Below are 26,967 nucleotides of genomic sequence, written 5' to 3' on the forward strand. Positions count from 1 at the left end.
TTTGCGAACTTTGACAGTTTTATGTGCTTGAAAATATCTGCTACCTTTCCCCTTCCTTTTGCCGTATAAAACTCCTGTCCCGGAAGCTGCTTGTAGTCGGCTTTGACGTAGTTTTCGTCGTCCATTACCACGCAGTCAAACTTCGTCAGCATCGTCGTGTACAGCCTCCGGGATCGCACTTTGGCCGTCGTATTTTGTTTATCATCGCGATTTGGAGTCACTACCTTCTTGTAAGTCGATAGACCGGCTCGTTTTTTGGCTCGATGCACGGCTGTAGACGATACACCCAGCTTATTTGCGGCATCTCGGAGAGAGAGGTTAGGGTTTCGCTTGAAACTATCGACAACTCTCTTTGTCGTCTCAGCGGCTTCCGGTTTTCGATTTCCCCCCGATCCAGACTTCCTGGCTGTCGACAAACGTTCCCCAAACACTTTAATTACATTTGTAACGGTTGATTTGGTAACTTTTAGCGATTTTGCCAGCTTTGCGTGCGAGTAGCTAGGATTTTCGCGATGTGCGAGCAAAATTTTGATACGCTGCTCTTCTTGCTTGGTCGGCATTTATTTATTTATTTATTTATTTACACAGCATAATTAGCAGCTGGTTACAGTAAAATAAAAAGTATGACGCTTATAATAATTAAAAATAAAATAAAATAAAATATATCTATATAATCTATTTTAGAAATTGTAGGGACAATAGAAGATTTATAGGCAGGATTGGGACTAAGAATTGGATACAAACAACAAAAAAACAAGAGCAAAAAGAAGAGAAAAAAAAGATAAGATAAGGAACAATTTTACAACAAGAATTGGGAATATAGTGTAAAGCTGGAGTAAATTCATTGCGGAAAAACTGGGATACCAGGGATAGAATGGGTTTTGTATTAGACGAATTATGGGTCAGGAACTAAGAGAATCAGGAACTAGGATGAATCAGGAACATGGTGATAGCAGGAATAAAGACAGCAGGAACGGATACAGGAAATGACGCCAAAGCATAGTAGGAGCATAGTAGGTATGTTGAAAGGAAGAAATTTAGGCAATTACAAGTCAGGAACCAGGAAGAATCAGGAACACAGCAGTATAAGGAAATGGAAAATAAAATCGGAGAGAATAATATCGCTTGAACGAGAGTTATTGCAGGAACATGGTGATAGCAGGAATCAGGAACACGGTGATAGCATGAATAAGGATAGCAGGAACGAACACAGGAAATTACGTTAATGGACAGGAGCATAATAGGGAGTTATTGCAGGAACAGACAGGAACAATAAAATACGAAATACGATATAGTTATATTTGGCAACTGAAGAGTGAATTCCAAAATCAAAATAGGAGCAACATTCTACACACACACCTTTAAAATGAGCGGTGTTCAGGTTTTTTAAATGCAAAATTGAAAGAAATACGTCAAGTTTATATTGACCAAATTTTGACCGTATCACCCTTTATCTAAATCTGAACTAATTTGCATAATATTTTGCGGGTTTTATTAATACCACAAAAGGTTACCTTGTGCAAGATTTGAGTAAGATCAGTTAAGAAATGAGGCCTGTATGGTCAAACATAAGGTTATTAGGGGCGAATTTTTCAAAATCGGGTGATACATATATGGGAGCTATATCTACATCTGAACCGATTTCGATGAAATTTTGCACATATAGTTAGTACTATAGAGGACTGGATCTAGCCAACTTTTAGTAAGATCGGTTAAAAAATAAGCGTTCTATGGCCAAATTTGGGAAAATCGGGCTATACATATCTATGGGAGCTATATCTAAATCGGAACCGATTTCGATGATTTTTTGCACATATAGTTAGTGCTATAGAAGACTACATTTAGCCAACTTTGAGTAAGATCGGTTGATAAATAAAGGTTTTGTGGCCAAATTTGAGAAAATCGGGCGATACATATATATGAGAGCTATATCTCAATCTGAACCGATTTGGATGAAATTTTGCAGAAGTCAAGGGCGATGGAAAAGATTACCTTCTGCCAAATTTGGTGACGATCCGTTTGAAAAAAAGCGCAACGTGACCCCATTTGTCGATATCGGGCAATGCATGTATATGGGAGCTATATCTAAATTTGATCCGATTTCTTCCAAATTCAATAGCGTTCGTCCTTGTGCCCAAAAAACTCCCTGTACCGAATTTCATCAAAATCGGTTAATAATTGCGACTGGAATCCTGTGAACAACAAATACATGGACAGACGGACGGACACCAAGCGCTAGATCGACTCAGGAGGTGATTCTGAGTCGATCGGTATATATTTTATGGGGTCGAAAATCAATATTTCTGGTAGGCACATTTTTTGGCCGATCAAAGTTATTATACCCTGATCACTATGTGGTTTAGGGTATAACAAGTATATACGGCCGTAAGTTCGGCCAGGCCGAAGCTTATGTACCCTCCATCATGGATTGCGTAGAAACTTCTTCTACACACTGCCATCCACAATCGAATTACTTAAGTTGCGGTAACGCTTGCCGATGGCAAGGTATCTTAAAACCTCCTAACACCATCTTCTAAAATGTATGTAAGTCCATACGTGATATATATTAAATCAAAAAAGATCGATCCAATACGTATATAATTCAGTTTGACAAATTAGACATAAAATTTTGACAAAATTTTCTACAGAAATAAAATTTTAACAAAATTTTCTATAGAAATAAAATTTTCACAAAATTTTCTATATAAATAAACTTTTGGTAGATTATTTTTGGCTCGAGTGGCAACCATGATTATGAACCGAATAAAATTTGAATAAAATTTTCTATAGAAATACAATTTTGACAATGATGAACATTTTATTATGAACCGAATAAAATTTTAACAAAATTTGGTCTAGAAATAAAATTTTGACAAAATTTTCTATAGAAATAAAATTTTGACAAAATTTTCTATAGAAATAAAATTTTGACAAAATTTTCTATAGAAATAAAATTTTGGTAGACTATTTTTGGCTCTAGTGGCAACCATGATTATGAACCGATACGGACCAATTTTTGTGTGATTGGACCAATTTTGGTATGGTTGTTAGCGACCATATATTAACACCACGTTCCTAATTTGAACTGGATCGGATGAATTTTACTCTTCCAAGAGGCTCCGGAGGTCAAATCTGGAGAACGTTTTATATGGGGGCTATATATAATTATGGACCGATATGGACCAATTCTGGCACGCTTGTTAAAGATCATATACCAACACCATGTACCAAATTTCGGCCGGATCGGATGAAATATGCTTCTCTTAGAGGCTCCACAAGCCAAATCTGGGGATCGGTTTATATGGGGGCTATATATAATTAAGGACCGATATGGACCAATTTTTGCATGATTGTTAGAGACCATATACCAACATCATGTACCAAATTTCAGCCGGATCGGATGAAATTTTCTTCTCTTTGAAGCTCCGCAAGCCAAATCTGGGGATCGGTTTATATGGGGGCTATATATAATTATGGACCGATGTGGACCAACTTTGGCATGGTTGTTAGAGACCATATACCAACACCATGTACCAAATTTCAGACGGATCGGATGACGGATCGGATGAGGGTATAAAAAGGGTGCTCCAGGTGCGTTACTATATGTTAGAGGGACCGAAATTGTAATTCCACTTGGAATACTATAGGATATATTCATATAAGGAGTTTAATTCACTACTTGCATATTTTCCTTATTAAGAAAGTGTCTGATCCCCAGATGTTGATGTAGATAGTATAAGTCAGTTGTCTGGTCGTAAGTTCGGCCAGGCCGAATCTTATGTACCTTCCATCATGGATTGCGTAGAAACTTCTACTAAAGACGGTCATCCACAATTAAATTACTTGGGTTGCGGCCGATGGCAAGGTATCTTAAAACTTCTTAACATCATCTTCTAAATTGTAAGTTAGTCCATGCGAGATATATAGTAGACAAAAGAAAGGGCAATTATATCCGTATATATTCAGTTCTTTGCCGGTATAAATAGGGAAGAAATAATTACGAACCGATATGAACTTTTGTGCGGTAATTATAGAGCCAGAATTGAAATATGGGGGCTATATACAATTATGAACACGATTCTGGTAGAATTCTTGATGTTTTGGAAGATTTTGCAAAACATCCCTCTCCAACTATGAAATGCTTCATAAGTTTTCTATGGAAATAAAATTTTGACAAAATTTTCTATAGAAATAAAATTTTGACAAAATTTTCTGTAGATATAAAATTTTGACAAAATTTCATCGATTTGTATGTATTTGGCTGGGTTTGTTTTTGAGCGTGCTTCCTCTATATTCATTCGTTTTGTTTGTTATTGTTGGCTTCTCTTCATTCGTTATTGTTTTTTTTTTTGATCTCAGCTTAAAGCCATGCATTGACTAAACTACAAGTGTAGCTTAACCAACAGAGGAAAAGTATGCTTGTCAACTTTATTTGGGCAAAGCCCTATAGACTGCAAGATGGTTGGATGTACAGCTGTTTCGGAATTACCACATTCCTCATCAGCATCCTCTACTTGCAGCAAAACTATCAACCAATTATCAGAATAAATTCGGGTAATTCACTCAACCCAACGTGAACTACACTTGAACCTCCCGAAAAAGGGTTTGATAGTCGGCTACTGCCTAAACAAATTTGCCAGCATATAACAACATATAACAAAATTTTGACAACATTTCCTAAAGACACAATATGTTGACAAAATTTTCTATAGAAATAAAATTTTGACAAAATTTTCTATAGAAATAAAATTTTGACAAATTTTCTATGGCAATAAAATTTTATTTTTGGCTCGAGTGGCAATCGTGATTTTCCTGTGGTTGGGATCGATTTATTTGGTGGCTATATATAATATAGATCGATACGGACCAATTTTGGCATGGTTGGTATCGGCCATACACTAGCGAAATGTTCCGGAGGTCAAATCTGGGGATCGGTTTATATGGGGATATATATAATTATGAACCGATATGGACCAATTTTTGCATGTTACTAACATCACGACCATATATGTTACTAACATCACGTACCAAATTTCAACAGAATCGGATGAAATTTGCTTCTCTTAGGGGCCCCGCAAGTCAAATCTTGGGATCGGTTTATATGGGGGCTATATATAATTATGGAGCTATTGGAACCAATTCTGGCATGGTTGTTAGAGACCCTATACTAACACCACGTACCAAATTTCAACCGAATTGGATGCAATTTGCTTCTCTTAGAGGCTCCCCAAGCCAAATCTGGGGATCGGTTTATATGGGGGCTATATATAATTATGAACCGATGTGGACCAATTTTTGCATGGTTGTTAGAGGCCATATACCAACACCATGCACCAAATTTCAGCCGGATCGGATGAAATTGGCTTCTCTTTGAGGCTCCGCAAACCAAATCTGGGGATCGATTTATTTGGGGGCTATATATAAATATGGACCGATGTGTGGATACACAAGCAGTGTTGATATTATAAAAATGAGTTTTAAAGTTTTAATTAATTTAATTAAAAATTTCATTGATCAATTAATTTTTTAATTGATTCAATCAAAAGATTAATTGATGTCGATTGGAAAACTCAATCAGTTTTTTAATTGATACAATTATTTATTTAGTTCTATTAAATGAGTTAAACAATTGAGGTTTATTAGAAATATTTTGGTGATATTTTTTACTGTGTACAAAATATTTTTTTTGTTCTAACATGAAAAATCAGGATTTTATAGCTTTACTTTCAAATAGAAACGAACACGAAATTCTAATCCATTTTCTGCTCATCATTAAGCGCTTAATATTTTATTTTATATTTTGCTATATCACAACAGTATGACCAATTTGTCTTATTAGGCAATTTTGGGATATTTTTTACTTGACCAATTTGTATTAATTATTATTAATGAAGCGAAATAAATTGGAAATTTCGTTTTATTAGAAGTTTCTTTGCAACTGAATGTTTAGTTAACCTTTTTTAGATGAATGAAGAAACAAAAGAAATATCGTTTCTCTACACTAAAAAAAAAAAAAAAACAAAAAAAAACTTTTACTTGGATTAAAGGATTTTGACCTTCTTAAGGATTTTTGTAATGATTCCGAGCAATAGATACGGCTTCATTAAAATATATAAATTTTTTAGCGACCTATAGGCTTTAAATCTAGGATCAATAAAATTAAAACTAAAACACAGATCTCATTTAGCGAATTTTCTTTCTCTCTTCAAAGTAAAAAAAGTTTTCTTAATTCCAAATACACTTTAAATCAAAGATGCAAAATCCTCAAAATATATCCTAGCGTATAATTGAAGCGTTTTTATCTTCGACCAGGCCGAATCTTATGTACCCTTCACCATGGATTGCGTAGAAACTTCTACAAAAGACGGTCATCCACAATTAAATTACTTGGGTTGCGGCCAATGGCAAGGCATCTTAAAACTTCTTAACATCAGCTTCTGAATTGTAAGTTAGTCCATGCGGAATATATAGTAGACAAAAGAAAGGTCGATTAAATACGTATATATTCAGTTCTTGACCTGTATATATAGGGAAGAAATAATTACGAATGGAAATATCGGGGTCGCTTTATATGGGGGCTATATACAATTATGAACACGAGTCTACGAAAAATTACAGATTTTTTACTGTTTGGTAGATTGGTAGAATTCTTGATGTTTTGGAAGATTTTGCAAAATATTCCTCTCCAACTATGAAATGCTTCATAAATTTTCTATAGAAATAACATTTGGACAAAATTTTCTACAGAAATAAAATTCTGACAAAATTTTTTATAGAAATAAATTTTGACATATTTTTCTATAGAAATAAAATTTTGAAAAAATTTTCTACAGAAATATAAAATTTTGACAAAATTTTCTATGGCAATTAAATTTTGGTAGATTATTTTTGGCTCGAGTGGCAATCGTGACTTTTCTGTGATGTTTTTGAAGATTTTGCAAAATATTCCTCCTCAATTATGAAATGCTTCATAAATTTTATAGAAATAATATTTTGACAAAATTTTCTACAGAAATAAAATTCTGACAAAATTTTCTATAGAAATAAAATTTTGACAAAATTTTCTATAGAAATAAAATTCTGACAAAATTTTCTATAGAAATAAAATTTTGACAAAATTTTCTATAGAAATAAAAATTTGACAAAATTTTCTATAGAAATAAATTTTTGACAAAATTTCCTAAAGACATAAAATGTTGACAAAATTTTCTATGGCAATAAAATTGTGGTAGATTATTTTTGGCTCGAGTGGCAATCGTAATTTCTCTGTTATTGGGGATGGGTTTATTTGGGGGATATAGATCGATACCGACAAATTTTGGCTTGGTACAACCAATACACTAGCGAAATGTACCAAATTTCAACCGGATCGGATGAATTTTGCTCTTTCAAGGGGCTCCGGAGGTCAAATCTGGGGATCGGTTTATATGGAGGCTATATATATAATTATGGACCGATATGGACCAATTTTTGCATAATTGTTAGAGACCACATCTGGCCCATTTGCAATACCATCCGACCTACATCAATAACAACTACTTGTGCCAGGTTTCAAGTCGATAGCTTGTTTCGTTCAGAAGTTAGCGTGATTTCAACAGCCGGACGGACGGACATGCTTAGATTGACTCAGAATTTCACCATGACCCAGAATATATATACTTTATGGGGTCTTAGAGCAATATTTCGATGTGTTACAAACGGAATGACAAAGTTAATGTACCCCCATCCTATGGTAGATGGTATAAAAATTGTCGTTAATATTGTGTAAAATGTGCATCCTATTATATAGGTTACGTCATCTTTACTTCCACGTGAATATATTTTTTTTTTCAATGTATATAGACATCTTAATAATGATGGAAGCATATTTAACGTTGAACACCGTTTTCACCTAAATAATTTGTTTTATTGCCAGAATTCATTGTGCTTTCAATTGCATAGAAAATTAGGATATAAACAATAGAAGAACATTTTCTAAATATTTGTATGTAGACCCACACGTAGGTCATTGTTTGGCCGTAATTGGAGTTGTAATACTTTTCCAAAAAATAGGATCATTTATTTGATTCACAACGGAAATTATTTATACATTTATTATCGATAATTGATGGATGTGAGCTCTTCGGTCATTCTCTGCTCCTATAATTAGTTCAATTTCACAAAAACATGAAAACAAGAGAAAGTCGCCAATAAAAAAAAAACAACAAAAATCAGCAGTTGTGGCGGAAGGGCGACAGCAGCAGAGTCATCGACGTTTGTGTGTAAATTTTCCAATAAAACCATTTTATTCAAAGCTATTAAAACTTTTCCTACGCTTTTCTTTTGATTTATTTACGAATAAAGCCACTTGCTTTGGCTGGTCATGGTAGTTAGGGATGCCAAAAGCTAAAGGCAAATTAACACGAGAATCCTTAGAGGCATATTTCCATTAATCGAAAGCACTTCAAATTAATATTGGATTGTAATTTGACTTGGCTTTAATAAAAAACGGCCTTGAACTATATTTGAGATAAAAGTGTGTTTCTAAAAAAAGTTATTTAACATACCCACTTGTTCTACAAACGTTTCTTTTTAAGAGCATCCCAGGAACTAATTTTTATACCCTCCACCAAGGATGGGGGTATATTAACTTTGTCATTTCGTTTGTAACACATCGAAATATTGATCTAAGACCACATAAAGTATATATATTCTGGGCCATATCGGTCCACTTTTACGTATAGCCCCCATATAAAGGGACCCTCAGATTTGGCTTGTGGAGCCTCTAACAGAAGCATATTTCGTCCGATCCGGCTGAAATATGGTACATGGTGTTGGTATATGGTCTCAAACAACCATGCAAAAATTGGTCCATAACGCTCCACTTTAACGTATAGCCCCCATATAAACGGACCCCCAAATTTGGCTTGCGATTGCTATAAGAGAAGCAAATTTCATCCGATCCGGCTGAAATTTGGTACATGGTGTTGGTATATGTTCTCTAATGACCATGCAAGAATTGGTCCATATCGGTCCATAATTATATATAGCCCCCATATAAATCGATCCCCAGATTTGTCCTCCGGAGCCACTTGGAGGAGCAAAATTCATCCGATCCGGTTGAAATTTGGAACATGGTGTTAGAATGTGGTCTCTAACAAACACGCAAGAATTGGTCCATATCGGTCGATAATTATATATAGCCCCCATATAAACCGTTTCTATAGAAAATTTTGACAAAATTTTATTTCCATAGAAAATTTTGTCAAAATTTTATTTCTATAGAAAATTTTGTCAAAATTTTATTTCTATAGACAATTTTGTCAAAATGTTATTTCTATAGAATTTTTTTTCCAAATTTTTTTTCTATAGAAAATTTTGTCAAGATTTTACTTTTATAGAAAATTTTGTCAAAATTTTATTTTGTCAAGACTTATAGAAACTTTAAACTTAATTATATACGTATTTAATCGGCCTTTTTTAGTTTAATATATACTACGTATGGACTATGTGGTATATATTACGGTGTTAGGATGTTTTAAGATACTTTGCACTCGGCTTCAGTAGAAGTTTCTACGCAATCCATGGTGGAGGGTACATAAGCTTCGGCCTGGCCGAACTTACGGCTGTATATACTTTTTTTTTCAAACATTCGATGGGCGTCGTTGGACCAATCGTAGAAAATACGTTTAAAGTCAAAATTAAAGTTTTACACAATATGAAATTTCGGAAAAATAGCAATAGAAAATTAATCAAAAATAACAAGTATATACGGCCGTAAGTTCGGCCAGGCCGAAGCTTATGTACCCTCCATCATGGATTGCGTAGAAACTTCTTCTAAACACTGCCATCCACAATCGAATTACTTAAGTTGCGGTAACGCTTGCCGATGGCAAGGTATCTTAAAACCTCCTAACACCATCTTATAAATTGTATGTAAGTCCATACATGGGATCAAAAAAGATCGATCCAATACGTATATAATTCAGTTTGACAAAGTAGACATACAATTTTGACAAAATTTTCTACAGAAATAAAATTTTAACAAAATTTTCTATAGAAATAAAATTTTCACAAAATTTTCTATAGAAATAAAAATTTTGACAAAATTTACGATAGAAAGACAATTTTGACAAAAATTTCTACAGAAATAAAATTTTAACAAAATTTTCTATAGAAATAAACTTTTGACAAAATTTTCTATAGAAAAAAAATCTTGGTAGATTATTTTTGGCTCGAGTGGCAACCATGATTATGAACCGAATAAAATTTGAACAAAATTTTCTATAGAAATAAAATTTTGAAAAAATTTTCTATTGAAATAAAATTTTGACAATGATGAAAATTTTATTATGAACCGAATAAAATTTTAACAAAATTTTCTCTAGAAATAAAATTTTGACAAAATTTTCTATAGAAATAAAATTTTGGTAGATTATTTTTGGCTCTAGTGGCAACCATGATTATGAACCGATATGGACCAATTTTTGTGTGATTGGACCAATTTTGGTATGGTTGTTAGCGACCATACTAACACCACGTTCCTAATTTTAGCCGGATCGGATGAATTTTGCTCCTCGAAGAGGCTCCGGAGGTCAAATCTGGAGAACGTTTTATATGGGGGCTATATATAATTATGGACCGATATGGACCAATTGTGGCACGGTTGTTAAAGATCATATACTAACACCATGTTCCAAATTACAACCAGATCGGATGAAATTTGTTTCTCTTTGAGGCACCGCAACCCAAATCTGGGGATCGGTTTATATGGGCGCTATATATAATTATGGACCGATGTGGACCAATTTTTGCACGGTTGTTAGAGACCATATACCAATACCATGTACCAAATTTCAGCCGGATCGGATGCAATATGCTTCTCTTAAAGGCTCTACAAGCCAAATCTGGGGATCGGTTTATATGGGGGCTATATATAATTAAGGACCGATATGGACCAATTTTTGCATGGTTGTTAGAGACCATATACCAACATCATGTACCAAATTTCAGCCGGATCGGATGAAATTTTCTTCTCTTTGAGGCTCCGCAAGCCAAATCTGGGGATCGGTTTATATGGGGGCTATATATAATTATGGACCGATGTGGACCAATTTTTGCATGGTTGTTAGAGACCATATACCAACACCATGTACTAAATTTCAGGCGGATCGGATGAAATTTGCTTCTCTTTTAGGCTCCGCAAGCCAAATCTGGGGATCGGTTTATATGGGGGCTATATATAATTATGGACCGATGTGGACCAATTTTTGCACGGTTGTTAGAGACCATATACCAGCACCATGTACCAAATTTCAGCCGGATCGGATGCAATATGCTTCTCTTAGAGGCTCCACAAGCCAAATCTGGGGATCGGTTTATATGGGGCTATATATAATTAAGGACCGATATGGACCAATTTTTGCATGGTTGTTAGAGACCATATACCAACATCATGTACCAAATTTCAGCCGGATCGGATGAAATTTTCTTCTCTTTGAGGCTCCGCAAGCCAAATCTGGGGATCTGTTTATATGAGGGCTATATATAATTATGGACCGATGTGAACTAATTTTTGCATGGTTGTTAGAGACCATATAACAACACCATGTACCAAATTTCAGGCGGATCGGATGAAATTTGCTTCTCTTTTAGGCTCCGCAAGCCAAATCTGAGGATCGGTTTATATGGGGGCTATATATAATTATGGACCGATGTGAACCAATTTTTGCATGGTTGTTAGAGACCATATACAAACACCATGTACCAAATTTCAGCCGGATTGGATGATATATGCTTCTGTTAGAGGCTCCACAAGCCAAATCTGATGGTCCCTTTATATGGGGGCTATACGTAAAAGTGGACCGATATGGCCCATTTTCAATACCATCCGACCTACATCGATAACAACTACTTGTGCCAAGTTTCAAGTCGATAGCTTGTTTCGTTCGGAAGTTAGCGTGATTTCAACAGACGGACGGACGGACATGCTTAGATCAACTCAGAATTTCACCACGACCCAGAATATATATACTTTATGGGGTCTTAGAGCAATATTTCGATGTGTTACAAACGGAATGACAAAGTTAATATACCCCCATCCTATGATGGAGGGTATAAAAATAATGAAAATAAAATTAAAAATTCACCCCCGGGGGAATTTGAACCTGGTCAGTTGACTTGGAAATTCTTTTGAGAAAGTTTTGCATTTTTTGTTAAAATGTGGACCGAATTCTAAGAAATCAAGTTTGTTGCATTTAAAACATCTTAGCGCAGTTTTATAAAATATGATTTTCATCAAAATCTATAGTTCTTCGCTGTAATCTGAAACCAAATTGAAAATCAAATTTGCCCGAAAATTCAAAAACCTACAAATTGGAAAATAAATAATATTTACTAAATATAAAAAATTTGTGTAGTCCAGCTGCTGTTTTTTGTTATTTATTTTGTTGAGATTAAAAGCATTTCCGCTAAATCGAACTTAAATTTTGTTTAACCGTTCGTTATTTAGAATACTCAATGTTAAGAATTTGGACGTTCGTTAAATTGGATTTTCGCTAAATGGGACATTCGTTAACCCTTTCACTACCAATGTCCACTTGGAAGGACATTCGAAAAAGACACCAAATTCTATTTTCCCACTTAATTTTGATTTATTTCTCGATGCTATTTTAAAGTAGAGGCTTTAATCTAAATAAGCTATAAATATTTTCAATATTGGTGAGGACTAAAATACATTTTTATAAACTTCTTTAGAAATAAACGAAAAGTGCGAAAATTTGAGACAATTTTTCTGCTGTATGTTTCCAGTAAATGGACATTCATACAAAAACTATAGCTGATACTTTTTCGGTTTCTTTTGTATATTTTTTCTCACACTTTGAAGGATATTATAGGTCAAATAGCGCTTATTTTCGTGAGGCCATTTGGTCACAATTCAAAAATCAAGTTTTCAGAACAAGCTCATATAGCTCTCGAAGTAATTGAGGTAGGTTTTCCAAATGGCAATTTTTGTTCTACATCCTGCTAGTACAAGTAAAAACAGAAGAAAAATTAAAGTTTTTAACATTAGGTTTATTTCGGTAGTGAAAGGGTTAAACAGAGCTTCTACTGTACTACCTATGAATACTCGATCAGATTCTGGATTAATAAGAACCAATTTTGATTGAGTTTTAGAGGAATCATAAACATCTCGTGCAAGTGTGCAAGAAAATTATGTAATAATGCCTTGATGTGAAATCTGAAATCTGCATTGCACCACGGAAGTCACCGTGTCCGCCTTGCATACACAAGATCGTGGGTTCGATTCCTACTTAGACCGAACACCAAAAAAGTTTTTCAGCGGTGGATTATCCCACCTCAGTAATGCTGGTGGCATTTTTGAGGCTTTCAAAGCTTCTCTAAGTGGTTTCACTGCAATGTGGAAAGCCGTTCGGACTCGGCTATACAAGGGAGGTCTCTTGTCATTGAGCTTAACATGGAATCGGGCATCACTCAGTGATAAGAGATCAATGTGATTCACGCGTGTCACAACAATTTCGTGTCACGTGCACACCTCTATTTTGGAGTATACGAGGGCGGTTCGGAAACTTCTTAGCCTATCAATGAAAGAGAATAGTTAGTTTTTCAAAAATATTTTTATTTTTCAATATAATCTCCTGAAACTTCCAACACTTTTCTAGCAATTCTATCCCTTGATTAAAATAGTTTTCCTCAAGGTCTTCAAAATAGTGGTTTAGAACTGTAATTGCATCTTCATTTGAGGTAAAACGCTTGCCAGCAAGGATTTTTTTTTTTGATTTGGGAACGAGTAAAAGTCACTGGGAGCTAAATCAGAAGAATAAGGTGGGTGGTCAAGCAACTCGTACTTTAATTCGTTGGTTTTAGCCATTGTTAATACACTCTTGTGCGCTGGTGCGTTGTCTTGATGAAAAATTATTTTTTTTGTGTTGTAAGCCAGGACGTTTTTCTCGAATTTGTACATTTAATTGATTCAAAAGGTTGCAATAGTACTCTGAATTTATTGTTTTACCCTTTTGCATAACCTTACCAGCCTATTGAATTTTTTTGCCTTCTTTGGGACACTTCCTCCAGCTTCAGTCCATTGTTTGGATTGTTCTTTTGTCTCTGGTGTATAGTGGTGGATCCATGTCTCATCAACAGTTATGAAACGGCGCTTAAAAGCCTTTTTACTTCGCTTAAAACAATCCAAACAAGCTTGAGAAATGTTCATTCTTATCCGTTTTTGATCGACTCTTAACAAATGCGGCACCCATTTGAGCTGCCCATGATATTAGCAATTTCACGCACTTTTATTCGTCGATCATTTAATACCATATCATGCACTTAGGGAGCCACCGTGGTGCAATGGTTAGCATGCCCGCCTTGCATACACAAGGTCGTGGGTTCGATTCCTGCTACGACCGAAAACCAAAAAGTTTTTCCGCGGTGGATTATCCCACCTCAGTAATGCTGGTGACATTTCTGAGGGTTTCAAAGCTTCTCTAAGTGGTTTCACTGCAATGTGGAACGCCGTTCGGACTCGGCTATAAAAAGGAGGTCCATTGTTATTGAGCTTAACATGGAATCGGGCAGGACTCAGTGATAACAGAGAAGTTCACCACTGTGGTATCACAATGGACTGAATAGTCTAAGTGAGCCTGATACATCGGGCTGCCACATAACCTAACCTAACCTAACATATGCACTTTGGCTACAATTTCTGTTGTTGTTGCTGTTTGTGGACGTCCACTACGTGGTTCATCTTCAATGCTTGTACGACCACGTTTAAATTCAGCAATCCAATTTTTCACTTTCTTTCACCTAACACATTCACCATATCATTATGAATTTCTTGTCCCGATAAACCTTTTTTATGTAAATATTTAATGACAGCACGCATTTCTAATTTTTCCATTGTACAAAAATTGCGGATGCATATTTTTTGAACACCTGTTTCTATATGAAGGAGTTGCCTGATCGAAACAAAATTTAACATGTGTTCATAACAGAGATGGAAGTTTCCAAAACACTTAACATTTTTCTGTTTATATCGCGCTTTTTGTGCTAGGCTAAGAAGTTTCCGCACTGCCCTCGTATGTTACATAAGCTATTTTTTTTTGAGGGTGTGGACATTGACGCAGCTTCATCGCCAAAAATTAAATTAAGTTCACCGATGTACTATTGCTGAGTTAATCCATGTCGAACGTTGTAAAAACTAATCCCACGAAAATGTTCACGAGATAAACCTTTTAAGCAGCTGTAAACAACACAAACAGCGCTCTTATTTCACAACGTTCTGAGTACCAAGTAGTATCCAAATTTAAAAGAGAATTGAGTGTTTAAATGTATCCCTATATGAATTCTCTGTTTCTTTGGCTCGGAATAAATACCAAAATCATTAGGGTAAAGACAACATTTTTAGAACCGATAAAACTTTTTTTCAACTATTTACCAATTGTGCATCCTTTCCGAATCTATAGCAACTAAACCCAAAGAAAAAATACTTTCCTCCGGAGCGAAATTTTAGACAAACGAAAATCTTATTTAATGTAAAGTATTTTCTGTAAGAGAAAATAAACCAGAATTTATAGCAAACGATTCAACGATTGTCTTTTATATATATATATATATATATATATATATATATATATATATATATATATATATATATATATATATATATATATATATATATATATATATATATATATATATATATATATATATATATATATATATATATATATATATATATATATATATATATATATATATATATATATATATATATATATATATTTTTTTTTTTTTTTTTTTTTTTTTTTGTTTGTAAAGAAATTTTCTTAACGTTAAAAGAAAAATTTGTTTGTCTAAAATTTCGTTCCTCAGAAAGGAGAACTCTACTTTCAGTGTATGTTTACAATTTTAAGGTTTTTCGAAACACTTAAATTCCTTTCAACACGAAGTTAAAAACGTTCATGTTCGACTTTATGTTTCTGAGAAAATACATGTACATTTCATATGTAACCTTTCGTTACTTGATTTTATTTATGAAAGTTACAAACAATTGCGTCCCATAAAATATTTACAAAAAATTTTGTACAATGCTGCCATTTACTCCCAGTATGATAAACTCAACACGTCCTTGAGCCACAACTATGATGATATTTCTGAAGAAAGGCATAATGACTATGCAATTGCCATGACGTTTCTATTTACTTTAAATGCTTGTAATGATAATGTATTGTATTGATGCTAAATGAAAACGGCTAGCCAGAGAGCGGAAAATGCTTAAGTTAAGAGGAATGGGGAAAATATTGTGATAGGTCACACAGTGAAAAAAGTTCGTAGTTGAACTAACGATCGATAAGTTTAACTTATTTTTATTACAATAAATTTTTTGTAGTTAAAATTTATTATTTTTTTAAATTCTCCACAGCCCAATGAAATTTTCCTTTTTTAAAAATGTCTCAAATATTTTACATATTGGACTCATGAAATTAACAAGAAAATTAATAAAGATAGAAATAAGAAATGGACAAAACCTAAAACCCGGCGATAAAAAGTTATGCAGAATAAGACGCTTTTTGGGAGGAAAAATTAATAAAAAAAATTTCAGAACTAAAGCACATTGGTGTGAAAGTAATATCTGATACTAAAAAACTGAATTACTTGCGGATACTCTAGTTAAGTCTCACACACTCACAATAAAACAGGGATCCGGGCCAGCACATTTTTTCACTCCACTCCGGAGGAAAAAAAATCGTTCCGCTCTTCCTCCTTCTTAGAGAATAGTACAGTACCCACATTGCTTTATATTGCCACTTTATTTACATATTTTGGAAAAACAAAAAACATACAACTACAGGGCTATAAGGATAGAAAACAAGAATATACAGCCGTAAGTTCGGCCAGGCCGAACCTTATGTGCACTGAAAATATATTGTCGTGAGGTCAAAGATTTCATGTCTTTAAAATACGAATGCAAATTTTGCTTAGCATAGAAGACGCATTTCTCTAATATAAAGTTTTTTTCCTTGTCCAAAAGTCGGCAAACTTTTCAATGAAGTCGTATTGTCCTTATAATTAAGTGATTTGACTTAAAAAGGGATATCATAACATTGAAAAAAAATAATGTTTTGGCTTAAGTCAACTTGACTTTCTTAATTCATTCTTTAAATTTAATGAAATTATTATTAAATTTGTTGTCTTTTTGCATCTTGACTACAAAGCAAATGTACCAAATTTCACCACGTACAAAATTTCAACCGTATCGGATGAATTTTCCTCCTCCAAGAGCTCCGGAGGTCAAATCTGGGGATCGGTTAGAATGGGGGTTATATATAATTAAGACCGACATGGACCAATTTTTGCATGGTTGTTAGAGACCATATACTAACACCACATACCAAATTTCAACCGGATCGGGTGAATTTTGCTCTTCCAAGGGTCTCCGTAGGTCAAATCTGGGGATCGGTTTATATGGGGGCTATATATAATTATGGACCGATATGGACCAAACCATGCATGGTTGTTAGAGACCATATACACGCAAAGAAAAAAAAACGTTTGGAAAACGTGTACCGAAAACGTTTTTCTTTTGTTAGAGTTTTTTGAATTGCTACGAAAATTTTAAACTTTTATCACCAAAAAAATTAGTTTGTTACAAAATTTTTATTTTTTCAATAAAAAAAGTTATTTTTGAAACAACAACACAGTCCATTTCGTTTATATCAAACACTGTTCTTTTTTGACTTTAGGTCTTTAATAAGGCACACTTTACAGTTGAAAATTTAATATACTACCATGGAATGCTGAACATATTTTCGGAATCTTCCTAACATATCTGGAATATATGTAAAAAAAAAAGCAAAAAAAAACTTTGGTCGAAGCAGGGATCGAACCCACGACCCTTGGCATGCAAGTCAGACGTAGCAACCACTGATCCATGGTGCCCAACTAAATGTATTTTTCTGTGAAATAAACTTTGTTTAATCGGCTCGTGTGCGCCGCAAGCTATGCTATATAAATATAACTTATATGGGTAATTGTCTATTGATGACAATAACGGCTACATAGCTCAGTGGATAGTGTGTTGGCTTACAAATTGCATGGTCCGCGGTTCGATTCTCCGTCCAGGCGAAAGGTAAAAAAATTTTAAAAATTTATAAAATCTTATAATTTCTTCTACATTGTTTGTATTACAGAAAAAGGTGCTAAGAACTAAAAAACTTGGTGGAAGTGAGAAAGATGTGAGGAGAAATGCAATTAGCCAGAAAAAATTTTTATGAGTTAGTCTTTATGAAATTGTTTTTACATCCTGGAAAGGAATAAACGTTTATCACAAAAAGTATATACTTTTCTTCCAAATACACTTCCTTTCAACGAAAATCAAATGAGAAACGAACTTTGTTTGTCTAAAATTTCGTTAAGGAGGAAAGAATTATTTTTTTGCGTGTACTAACACCACGTACCAAATTCAACCGAATAGGATGGTTTTTGCTCATCCATGAGGTCAAATCTGGGGATCGGTTTATATGGGGGCTATATATAATTAAGAACCGATGTGGACCAATTTTTGCATGGTTGTTAGAGACCATATACTAACACCATGTACCAAATTTCAGCAGGATCGGATGGTTCTTTGAAGACCACATACTAACACCATGTACAAATTTCAGCCGGATCGGATGAAATTCGCTTCTGTTAGGGGCTCCGCAAGCAAAATCTGGGGATCGGTTTATATGGGGGCAATATATAATTATGGACCAATATGGTCCAATTTTGCAAGATTGTTAGAGATCATATACTAACACTATGTACCAAATTTCAGCAGGATCGGATGAAATTTACTCATTCATGAGGCTCCGGAGGTCAAATCTGGGGATCGGTTTATATGGGGGCTATATATAATTATGGACCGATGTAGGCCAATTTTTGCATGGTTGTTAGAGACCATATACTAACACCATGTATCAAATTTCAGCCGCATAGGATGAAATTTGTTTCTCTTAGAGGCTCTGCAAGCCAAATCGGGGGATCAGTTTATATGGGGGCTATATATAATTATGGACCGATGTGGACAAATTTTTGCATGGTTGTTAGAGACCATATACTAACATCATGTACCAAATTTCAGCCGGATCGGATGAAATTTGCGTTTCTTAGAGGCTCCGCAATCAAAATCTGAGCGTCGGTTTATATGGGGGCTATACGTAAAAGTGGCCCGATATGACCCATTTGCAATACCATCCGACCTTCATCAATAACAACTACTTTTGCCAAGTTTCAAGTCGATAGCTTGTTTCGTTCGGAAGTTAGCGTGATTTCAACAGACGGACTGACATGCTTAGATCGACTGATAATTTCACCACGAATATATATACTTTATTGGGTCTTAGAGCAATATTTCGATGCGTTACAATGACAATGACAAAGTTAAAATACCCCCCATCCTATGGTGGAGGGTATAAAAATCGTTCAAATATAGGACATGTTTTTCAAAACTTTATTTTAAAGAGGTTTTTTACTTGAAACATAGCATAATTTCTACTGGAAGTCGAGTCTTAATTTGTAAAATTAACTTGTTAACTCGTTTTTAAAGGACTTTGAAAGCATATGAAGAAAAAAAGCTAAGAAAGGCAAACATTAAAATTTGCTTCCTAGACGAAAGTGCGCAAAACCCAAATTTAAAAGAGAATTGTATCTTAAAAGTATCCTTACTTGTATTCTCCGCTTCTTTGGCTGGGTATCAATACCAAATTTTTTAAAGTATAGACAAAATCTTTGGAAGCGGGCATGATGTTTTTTTCAGTGTACCCTCCACCATGGATTGCATAGAAACTTGTACTAAAGACTCATACGCAATCGAATTACTTGGGTTGCGGTAACACTTGCCGCTAGCATGGTATCTTAAAACTTCTTAACATCATCTTCTAAATTGTAAGTTAGGCTTTATATGGGGGCTCTGTACAATTTTGAACACGAGTCTACCAAAAGTGACAGATTTTTTACCAATTGGTAGATTGGTAGAGTTCTTGATGTTTTGGAAGATTTTGCAAAATATTCATCTCCAACTATGAAATTCTTCATAAATGTTCTATATAAATGACATTTTGACAAAATTTTCTACAGAAATAAAATTCTGACAAAATTGTCTATAGAAATAAAATTTTGACAAATTTTTCTATAGAAATAAAATTTTGACAAAAATTTATAAAGAAATAAAACTTTGACAAAATTTTCTATAGAAACAACATTTTCACAAAAAATTCTATAGAAATAAAATTTTGACAAAATTATCTATAGAAATAAAATGTTGACAAAATTTTCTATAGAAACAAAATTTTGGCAAAAATTTCTATAAAAATAAAATTTTGACAAAATTTTCTACAGAAATAAAATTTTGACAAAATTTTCTATAGAAATAAAATTTTGACTATTTTTATAGAAATAAAATTTTGACAAAATTTTCAAATTTAATTTATATAACTATAAACCGATTTGGACCAAGTTTGGCATGATTGTTAGCGGCCTAGCGCAATGTACCAATTTTCAACCGAATCGGATAAATTTTGGTCCTCTAAGAGGTTCCGGAGGTCATTATGATTGTAAATATATAAATAAATAAATAAAGAAAATTTTATCAGCATTTTATTTCTATAGAAAATTTTGTCAATATTTTATTTCTATAGAAAATTTCGTCAAAATTTTATTTCTATAGAAAATTTTGTCAAAATTTTATTTCTTTAGATAAATTTGTTAAAATTTTATTTCTATAGAAATTTTTGTCAAAATGTTGTTTCTATAGAAAATTTTGTCAAAATTTTATTTCTATAGAAATTTTTGTCAAAATTTTATTTCTATAGAAAATTTTGTCAACGTTTTATTTCTATAGAAAATTTTGTCAACGTTTTATTTCTATAGATAAATTTGTCAAAATTTTATTTCTATAGAAATTTTTGTCAAAATTTTATTTCTATAGAAACTTTTGTCAAAATTTTATTTCTATAGAAAATTTTGTCAAAATTTTATTTCTATAGAAAATTTTGTCAAAATTTTATTTCTATAGAAAATTTTGTCAAAATTTTATTTCTATAGAAAATTTTGTCAAAATTTTATTTCTATAGAAAATTTTGTCAAAATTTTATTTCTATAGAAGATTTTGTCAAAGTTTTATTTTTATAGATTATTTTTTTTTTCAAAACTTTATTTCTATAGAAATTTTTGTAAAAATTGGTTTTCTATAGAAAATTTTGTCAAAATTTGTTTTCTCTAAAAATTTCTGTTAAAATTTTATTTCTATAGAAATTTTTGGCAAAATTTTGTTTCTATAGAAAATTTTTGCCAAAATTTTGTTTCTATAGAAAATTTTGTCAAACTGAATTATATACGTATTTAATCCGCTATTTTTGTTTAATATATACCCCGTATGGATTAACTTACAAGTTAGAAGACGGCAAGTGTTACCGCAACCCAAGTAATTCGATTGTGGATGACAGTCTTTTGAAGAAGTTTCTACGTATATACTTTTTTTAATGAAATTGAATTAAACTTATTTGGTTTACAATTTTTTGGAGCTCTAGATTGTTATTACTTGAAATATTTAAAGAATTCCGAAAATTTCGGAATCCCAGAAAATCCCGGGATTCTATATTTTGAAATCCCAAATCCCGGAATTTTTAAAAATCGATCCCGAATGATAGCCCTGGAATCTCCCCAGGCAAAGCCATGTAAAATTCATTGGGGATGATCCAAGTTTGTACTACTTTCGTATCACAAACTACATGTTTTGTAAGCTCTATTTTTTTGCCGAGATATTTATATCGTTTTATAGTTTACCAGGGGCCAAATCACCGCATTCGTCATCGAGTTCTGTTTCGTATCGAGAAACATTTCGATCGCTGTAAAATTTTGGATCACCGCATTCGATCGTAATTTATTTTGTCTACTACTTTTTTTACATTGCTGTAAACATATGGTAATAAGAAATTGGAAGCAAAAGATGATTTCAAAACTTTTTGTGATCAAAATATGTACAGTCGAAGCTCTGTTTAACGAATATCCCATTTAGCGAAAATCAAATTTAACGAACCTCCAAATTCCTAACATTGAGTATTCTATATAACGAACGGCTGAGCAAAATTTACGTTCGATTTAACGAAAACACTTTTAATCTTAAAAAAAATTGACAACAAAACATCAGCAATATTTCACGATTGTGAGAGTGGCTTAAGTCCTTCGGAAATGTCCACAAAGTACGGCATTCCCAAGATATATAGATTCCATCAAATGTTTGGAAACACAAATTCAATGGCCGGGTAACTAGATAAACTTAGGTTAGATAGAGAGACAGCTCCGCTACGGAAAATGGATATACCCCAGAACCGGTACAGGACTACTCCCTGATGTTAATGGACCAGTCCCAGGCCTGGTCGAAACGTATGGACGGGACCGACCATTTTAACACGGGTTTGTCATTGACGGTGTACATTTACACTGTAGGACACGGCTTGGACTCATTCCAAAGGACATGACCTAGGAAAACTTAGTAGGACTAGACAGGTCCTTATTAACCAGTCTGAGACAAACCCTTAGGAACCGGTATTATTTTGCGCATCCCAATTGCACCAGGAAGGAACAAATTTGGAATAGGCTGACCCATTGGTAAATGTCTAGATCCAATAAGATTTTAAAATCAGTAGAGAATATAAATCAATAAATTATATGCAAATTTAAAACCTGCGACAAACTGGAGCACTGGTACTAGTCCTGTGATAGGTGGCAATATGCACCAAATTTTCGTAGGATCGCAAGTGGAAAGGTGGTGAATTTTTCTCTTATTAATGAGTGCTTCCCGATTGTATATTTATCTCAATGACAAAGAACCTCCTTCTTATAGCAGAACAGAAACTATGAAATGCACAGGAATATCAGCATAATTACATAGAGGGATAAATTACCGCTGAAAAACTTTCTTGGTGTTCGGCCGATACTGTAATCTAGCGTTGAGAGTACATCTATGCCGACAGCAGCAGCAGAGTAATGGTGTATGTTGGACATTTTAGGAAGATGTTACTGTGAACACTACTCACGCCTTTCCCATCACGCACACATCGAGGCGAATATTCGCATGGGTGTATACAGGCTCTCCTGAGACAGCGAATATTTTAATATTTTTTTAAATGCCTCTGTAGTTTAATTTTGCCACATGCTTCTGAATTTTTACTCATCTGGTAAAAAAAACTAGGATTTTCAATAAAATTTAACATTTATTATTCCCGTTCGATTTAACGAATATTTCTAAATAACGAAATGGTCTGACAATATATCGTTCGTTAAACCGAGCTTCAACTGTATATGTGTAAAAATTATTATGAATCCATGTGTTTTTGTTTTCCTCGTCTTCGGATTGAGAGGATGAGTACAAAGTGGCATAAATAAGGAAAAATATTCGAGACAAAATCAGTCGTTTAGCATTGTCTGAAGTACATTGCCTATAAGTGATTCTATTTTGAAGTGAGTGCTTTTAACTAATTGTGTTTTTAACATCCATAAATTTAAAAGACGCTTTCGTCTGTCAAAAGAAGCTTTTAAATATTTTCTTGAAAAAATGAGTTTTTTTTTTGAAGCGGCTACTGTATTTTGCCAAAATATATAAATAATACTTCCATTTTCACCAACTTGTTTCTTTTTGTTTACCTTTTTTCTGCTCAAAAATCATTACATACTTCGTTTTCGATAGCATGGTACCTATCGTGTTCAACTTCGAGTAGAAAAAATTCGATAACGACTTCGGTGATCCGCGTAAACTACATTACCACGACGAAGTACTCGATTTCGACTGCGGTGATTTGGCCCCAGATCGTATACTTTATGCAAATAAGCCTTTTGTAGCTAGAATACGTATACGCACCACATCCTAGTTGAAATAAAGTTTTATTCCAGCATAATTATCAAAATGTAGTTTAATATATAACATCATAACACTCTTTAACAATGTCGTCTTTTTCTCCCTTTACTTTCAGAACAAACAAAAAAATATTACGAATGGAATAAATTTGATAGCAATTACTTACGGTTATATGGACAAATGATTTCCAGAGGAAAGTAATTAAAACTTTCCGCGAAGCCTGAGCGTTAATATATGGGGGAAAAAATATAATGATAATAATAGTAGTAAAAAAATAAGCAATAAATTTAAATTGATTAATAGTGGCCATGGAAATCATTAAAAGTCTCACATTATTGTACTCTTCGGTGGAAATGCCACACATATATGTATACAATATGACCTTATTGAAAACTGACAGCGAGAATTATTGAATTATCTGCTGCTAGCGTCAGACTATATAAATTTAATATAAATAACATTTATAATGCTAAAATTATTGAATTTGCTCGAAGCTATAGTGGATGATCTACAGCAAATTGGAATAAAAAGAAAATTAATTAAAAAGTCAATGGGATAAAATTGCAACGAAGAGTAAAAAAAAAAACAACGGAAAATCTCCATAGCAAAATGCAGAGTATGGTTAATTGATTTTAATATGTCAATAATACAGGAAAAGAGCCAACAAAAATCTGAAAAAAAATCAAAACAATTTCGACAACAATAGCCATGAAAATTGACAAAAGGATATGCCAACAATTACCATTGAATGAGAGTTAATTGAAAACACCAAAAACAAACAAATCAATCCGCCGATCAAATATAACCAACAATTATAACATTAAGCCAGTATCTATAACCCTTAGTAAGCAAACGAAAATATTACCAGAACTCTAAAGTGATTTTCTCGAATAACAAATAATTCATATCGATTAAATTGGTAATGGCTTTTTAACCTTACCACCAACGAGAGGCAATAACGATTCAACGTTTTAGTGAACCCGGCAACTTCGTTCATATCACAACAGTAGGGCACAGTATAGCATTAACAATCAAAGCACCTACTTTGACTAGTGTCCCTGTGGATTCTATGTGGTAATGATAGGGCATGCAAAGGTTAATGTTCTGCCAGTATTGAATATCCACGAGCCACTGAACTGTCGTGTCTTTGGCTTTGCTTCCGCATATTGAACATTCAGCTGCAGGCATACAACCTAGAAAAAGTCAGCATGTTAAGGCAAACAAAGCAGTATCTGGAGGGCTGAAGTAACGAAAGACGAAACACGTTATAGACCACACAAGTAAACCATCTCGCCCAGCCCCTCTCCCACACACAAGCAACGAAAAAAACAAAAACACAATTCTAGCTCTCCACCATAGAGGTGGTTGTAATACGCGACTTATACATCGTCGCCTGGAGGTGATTGACGGAATGGTATAAGAGCTACCCTAGCCCTAAACAGCGTAGCTCTTAGCATACGACACGCCACATTAGGCCAACCCATCATTGGTAGCCATCTACCAGCAATAGCAAAGGCATCTATCCATGAGTTAATGTTGTTTTCATCATTGGCTTTGGCTTCAAACTTTACGTTTTTGGCCAAAATTCTTCGTTTTCTATGAAAATGCCAGGCAAACATGAAAGGTATTCGGTTTTTTCGGCGTGAAAATTAACGTTCACCCCCATATATATATATACGGCCATAATTCTACATAAACTTATATGGAAAAAGTTGCTATTTAGTGGTGGTTGTAGTAGTAGCCTGTGCACAACAATAAATTTACATATGAACACATGAATTTCTAGATAGAATACGTGGCACAGACATTTATACATACCTACGTAACTTTTATACATACACACCACATATTTGTTTGCTTAACATTTGCCTGGTGTATCTACCTATCCATCCCGTACGACCCACATACGAGCCCGTGAATCCTGCATTGCGGCGAAAATTCAACTGAAATTAACTGAAATAAGCTCAGGCAAACTTCATCAACACAGAAGCTGTCAACATGATTGCATTTCTCACATTATTTTTCTATATGACAAGTAAGTAAGTATACGAATATATTCGACATATCATTTATCCATAAATATATAGCATATATCCCATGATAATCTGAATTTTAGAGAGAGAGAGAGAGAGCAAATTAATATTTGCCAATTATATTCGATGTGTTTATAGATAGTTTGTCACAAAGTGTGATTTGTAAAATGCCAATAAATATCAACAATAAAAATAGAAACAAGTATATACAGCAGTAAGTTCGGCCGGGCCGAATCTTAAATACCCACCACCATGAACCAAATATTAGGGTTTCCTTTGAAATTTCAGGAGGGCTTGAGGAGTTGAGGACACTTCCCGAAGATAAATTTAAAGATTTCATCCATGAGGACTATATCAGATTCTGAATTTATAAGAACCATTTTTGTTTGAGTTTTAGAGGAATCATTAACATCTCTTGTAAGTGTGCAAGAAAATTATAAAATAACGTCTTCATTTGAAATCTTAAATCTGTAGAAGTAAAATCTGGAAATTTTACATTGAGTTTCAAGCAATTTTCATCAGCAGTGCGCCTTCTACACCCTCAAGAAGTGAAGTCGGTCTATATGGAGGCATTAACAAATGGACCTATAAAAACCTAATCCGATACACGTTTTTGTGAACAAATACCAGAATATTTACAATTTCAGGCAAATCAGATAAAAACTACGGTTTCTAGAAACCCAAGGAGTTAAATCGGGAGATCGTTCTTATGGGGGCTATACTAAAATATGGACCGATAGTCACCGTTTTCGGCACACCTCTTTATGACCCGAAAATACCTCTAGATTTCCAATTTCAGGCAAATAGGATAAAAACTTCGGATTCTAGAAGCCCAAGAAGTAAAATCGGGAAATCGGTCTATATGGGGGCTATACCAAAATATGGACCGATCCTCACCATTTTCGGCACACTTCTTTATGGTCCTAAAATACCTCTAGATTTCCAATTTCAGACAAATTGGATAAAAACTACGGTTTCTATAAGCCCAAGACCCCAAATCGGGAGGTCGTTTTATATGGGGAACATACCAAAACATGGACC

At 33.8% G+C, this 26,967-nt stretch overlaps 1 protein-coding gene across 1 annotated transcript in view; it reads left to right on the forward strand.

The window, feature by feature from the left end:
* Nucleotides 1-26,967, forward strand: part of dpr10 (defective proboscis extension response 10) — a 799,057-nt gene that overhangs the window by 13,643 nt on the left and 758,447 nt on the right. Inside the window, exon 2 of the mRNA XM_075304411.1 lies at nucleotides 24,009-25,928. Within this exon, the coding sequence (XP_075160526.1) occupies nucleotides 25,892-25,928 (37 nt within the window). The 5' untranslated portion in view covers nucleotides 24,009-25,891. The remainder of the gene's footprint in view (nucleotides 1-24,008; nucleotides 25,929-26,967) is intronic.

This window comes from Haematobia irritans, chromosome 4 (genome assembly GCF_050003625.1).
Source record: "Haematobia irritans isolate KBUSLIRL chromosome 4, ASM5000362v1, whole genome shotgun sequence".
Classification (NCBI taxonomy): Eukaryota; Metazoa; Arthropoda; class Insecta; order Diptera; family Muscidae; genus Haematobia; species Haematobia irritans.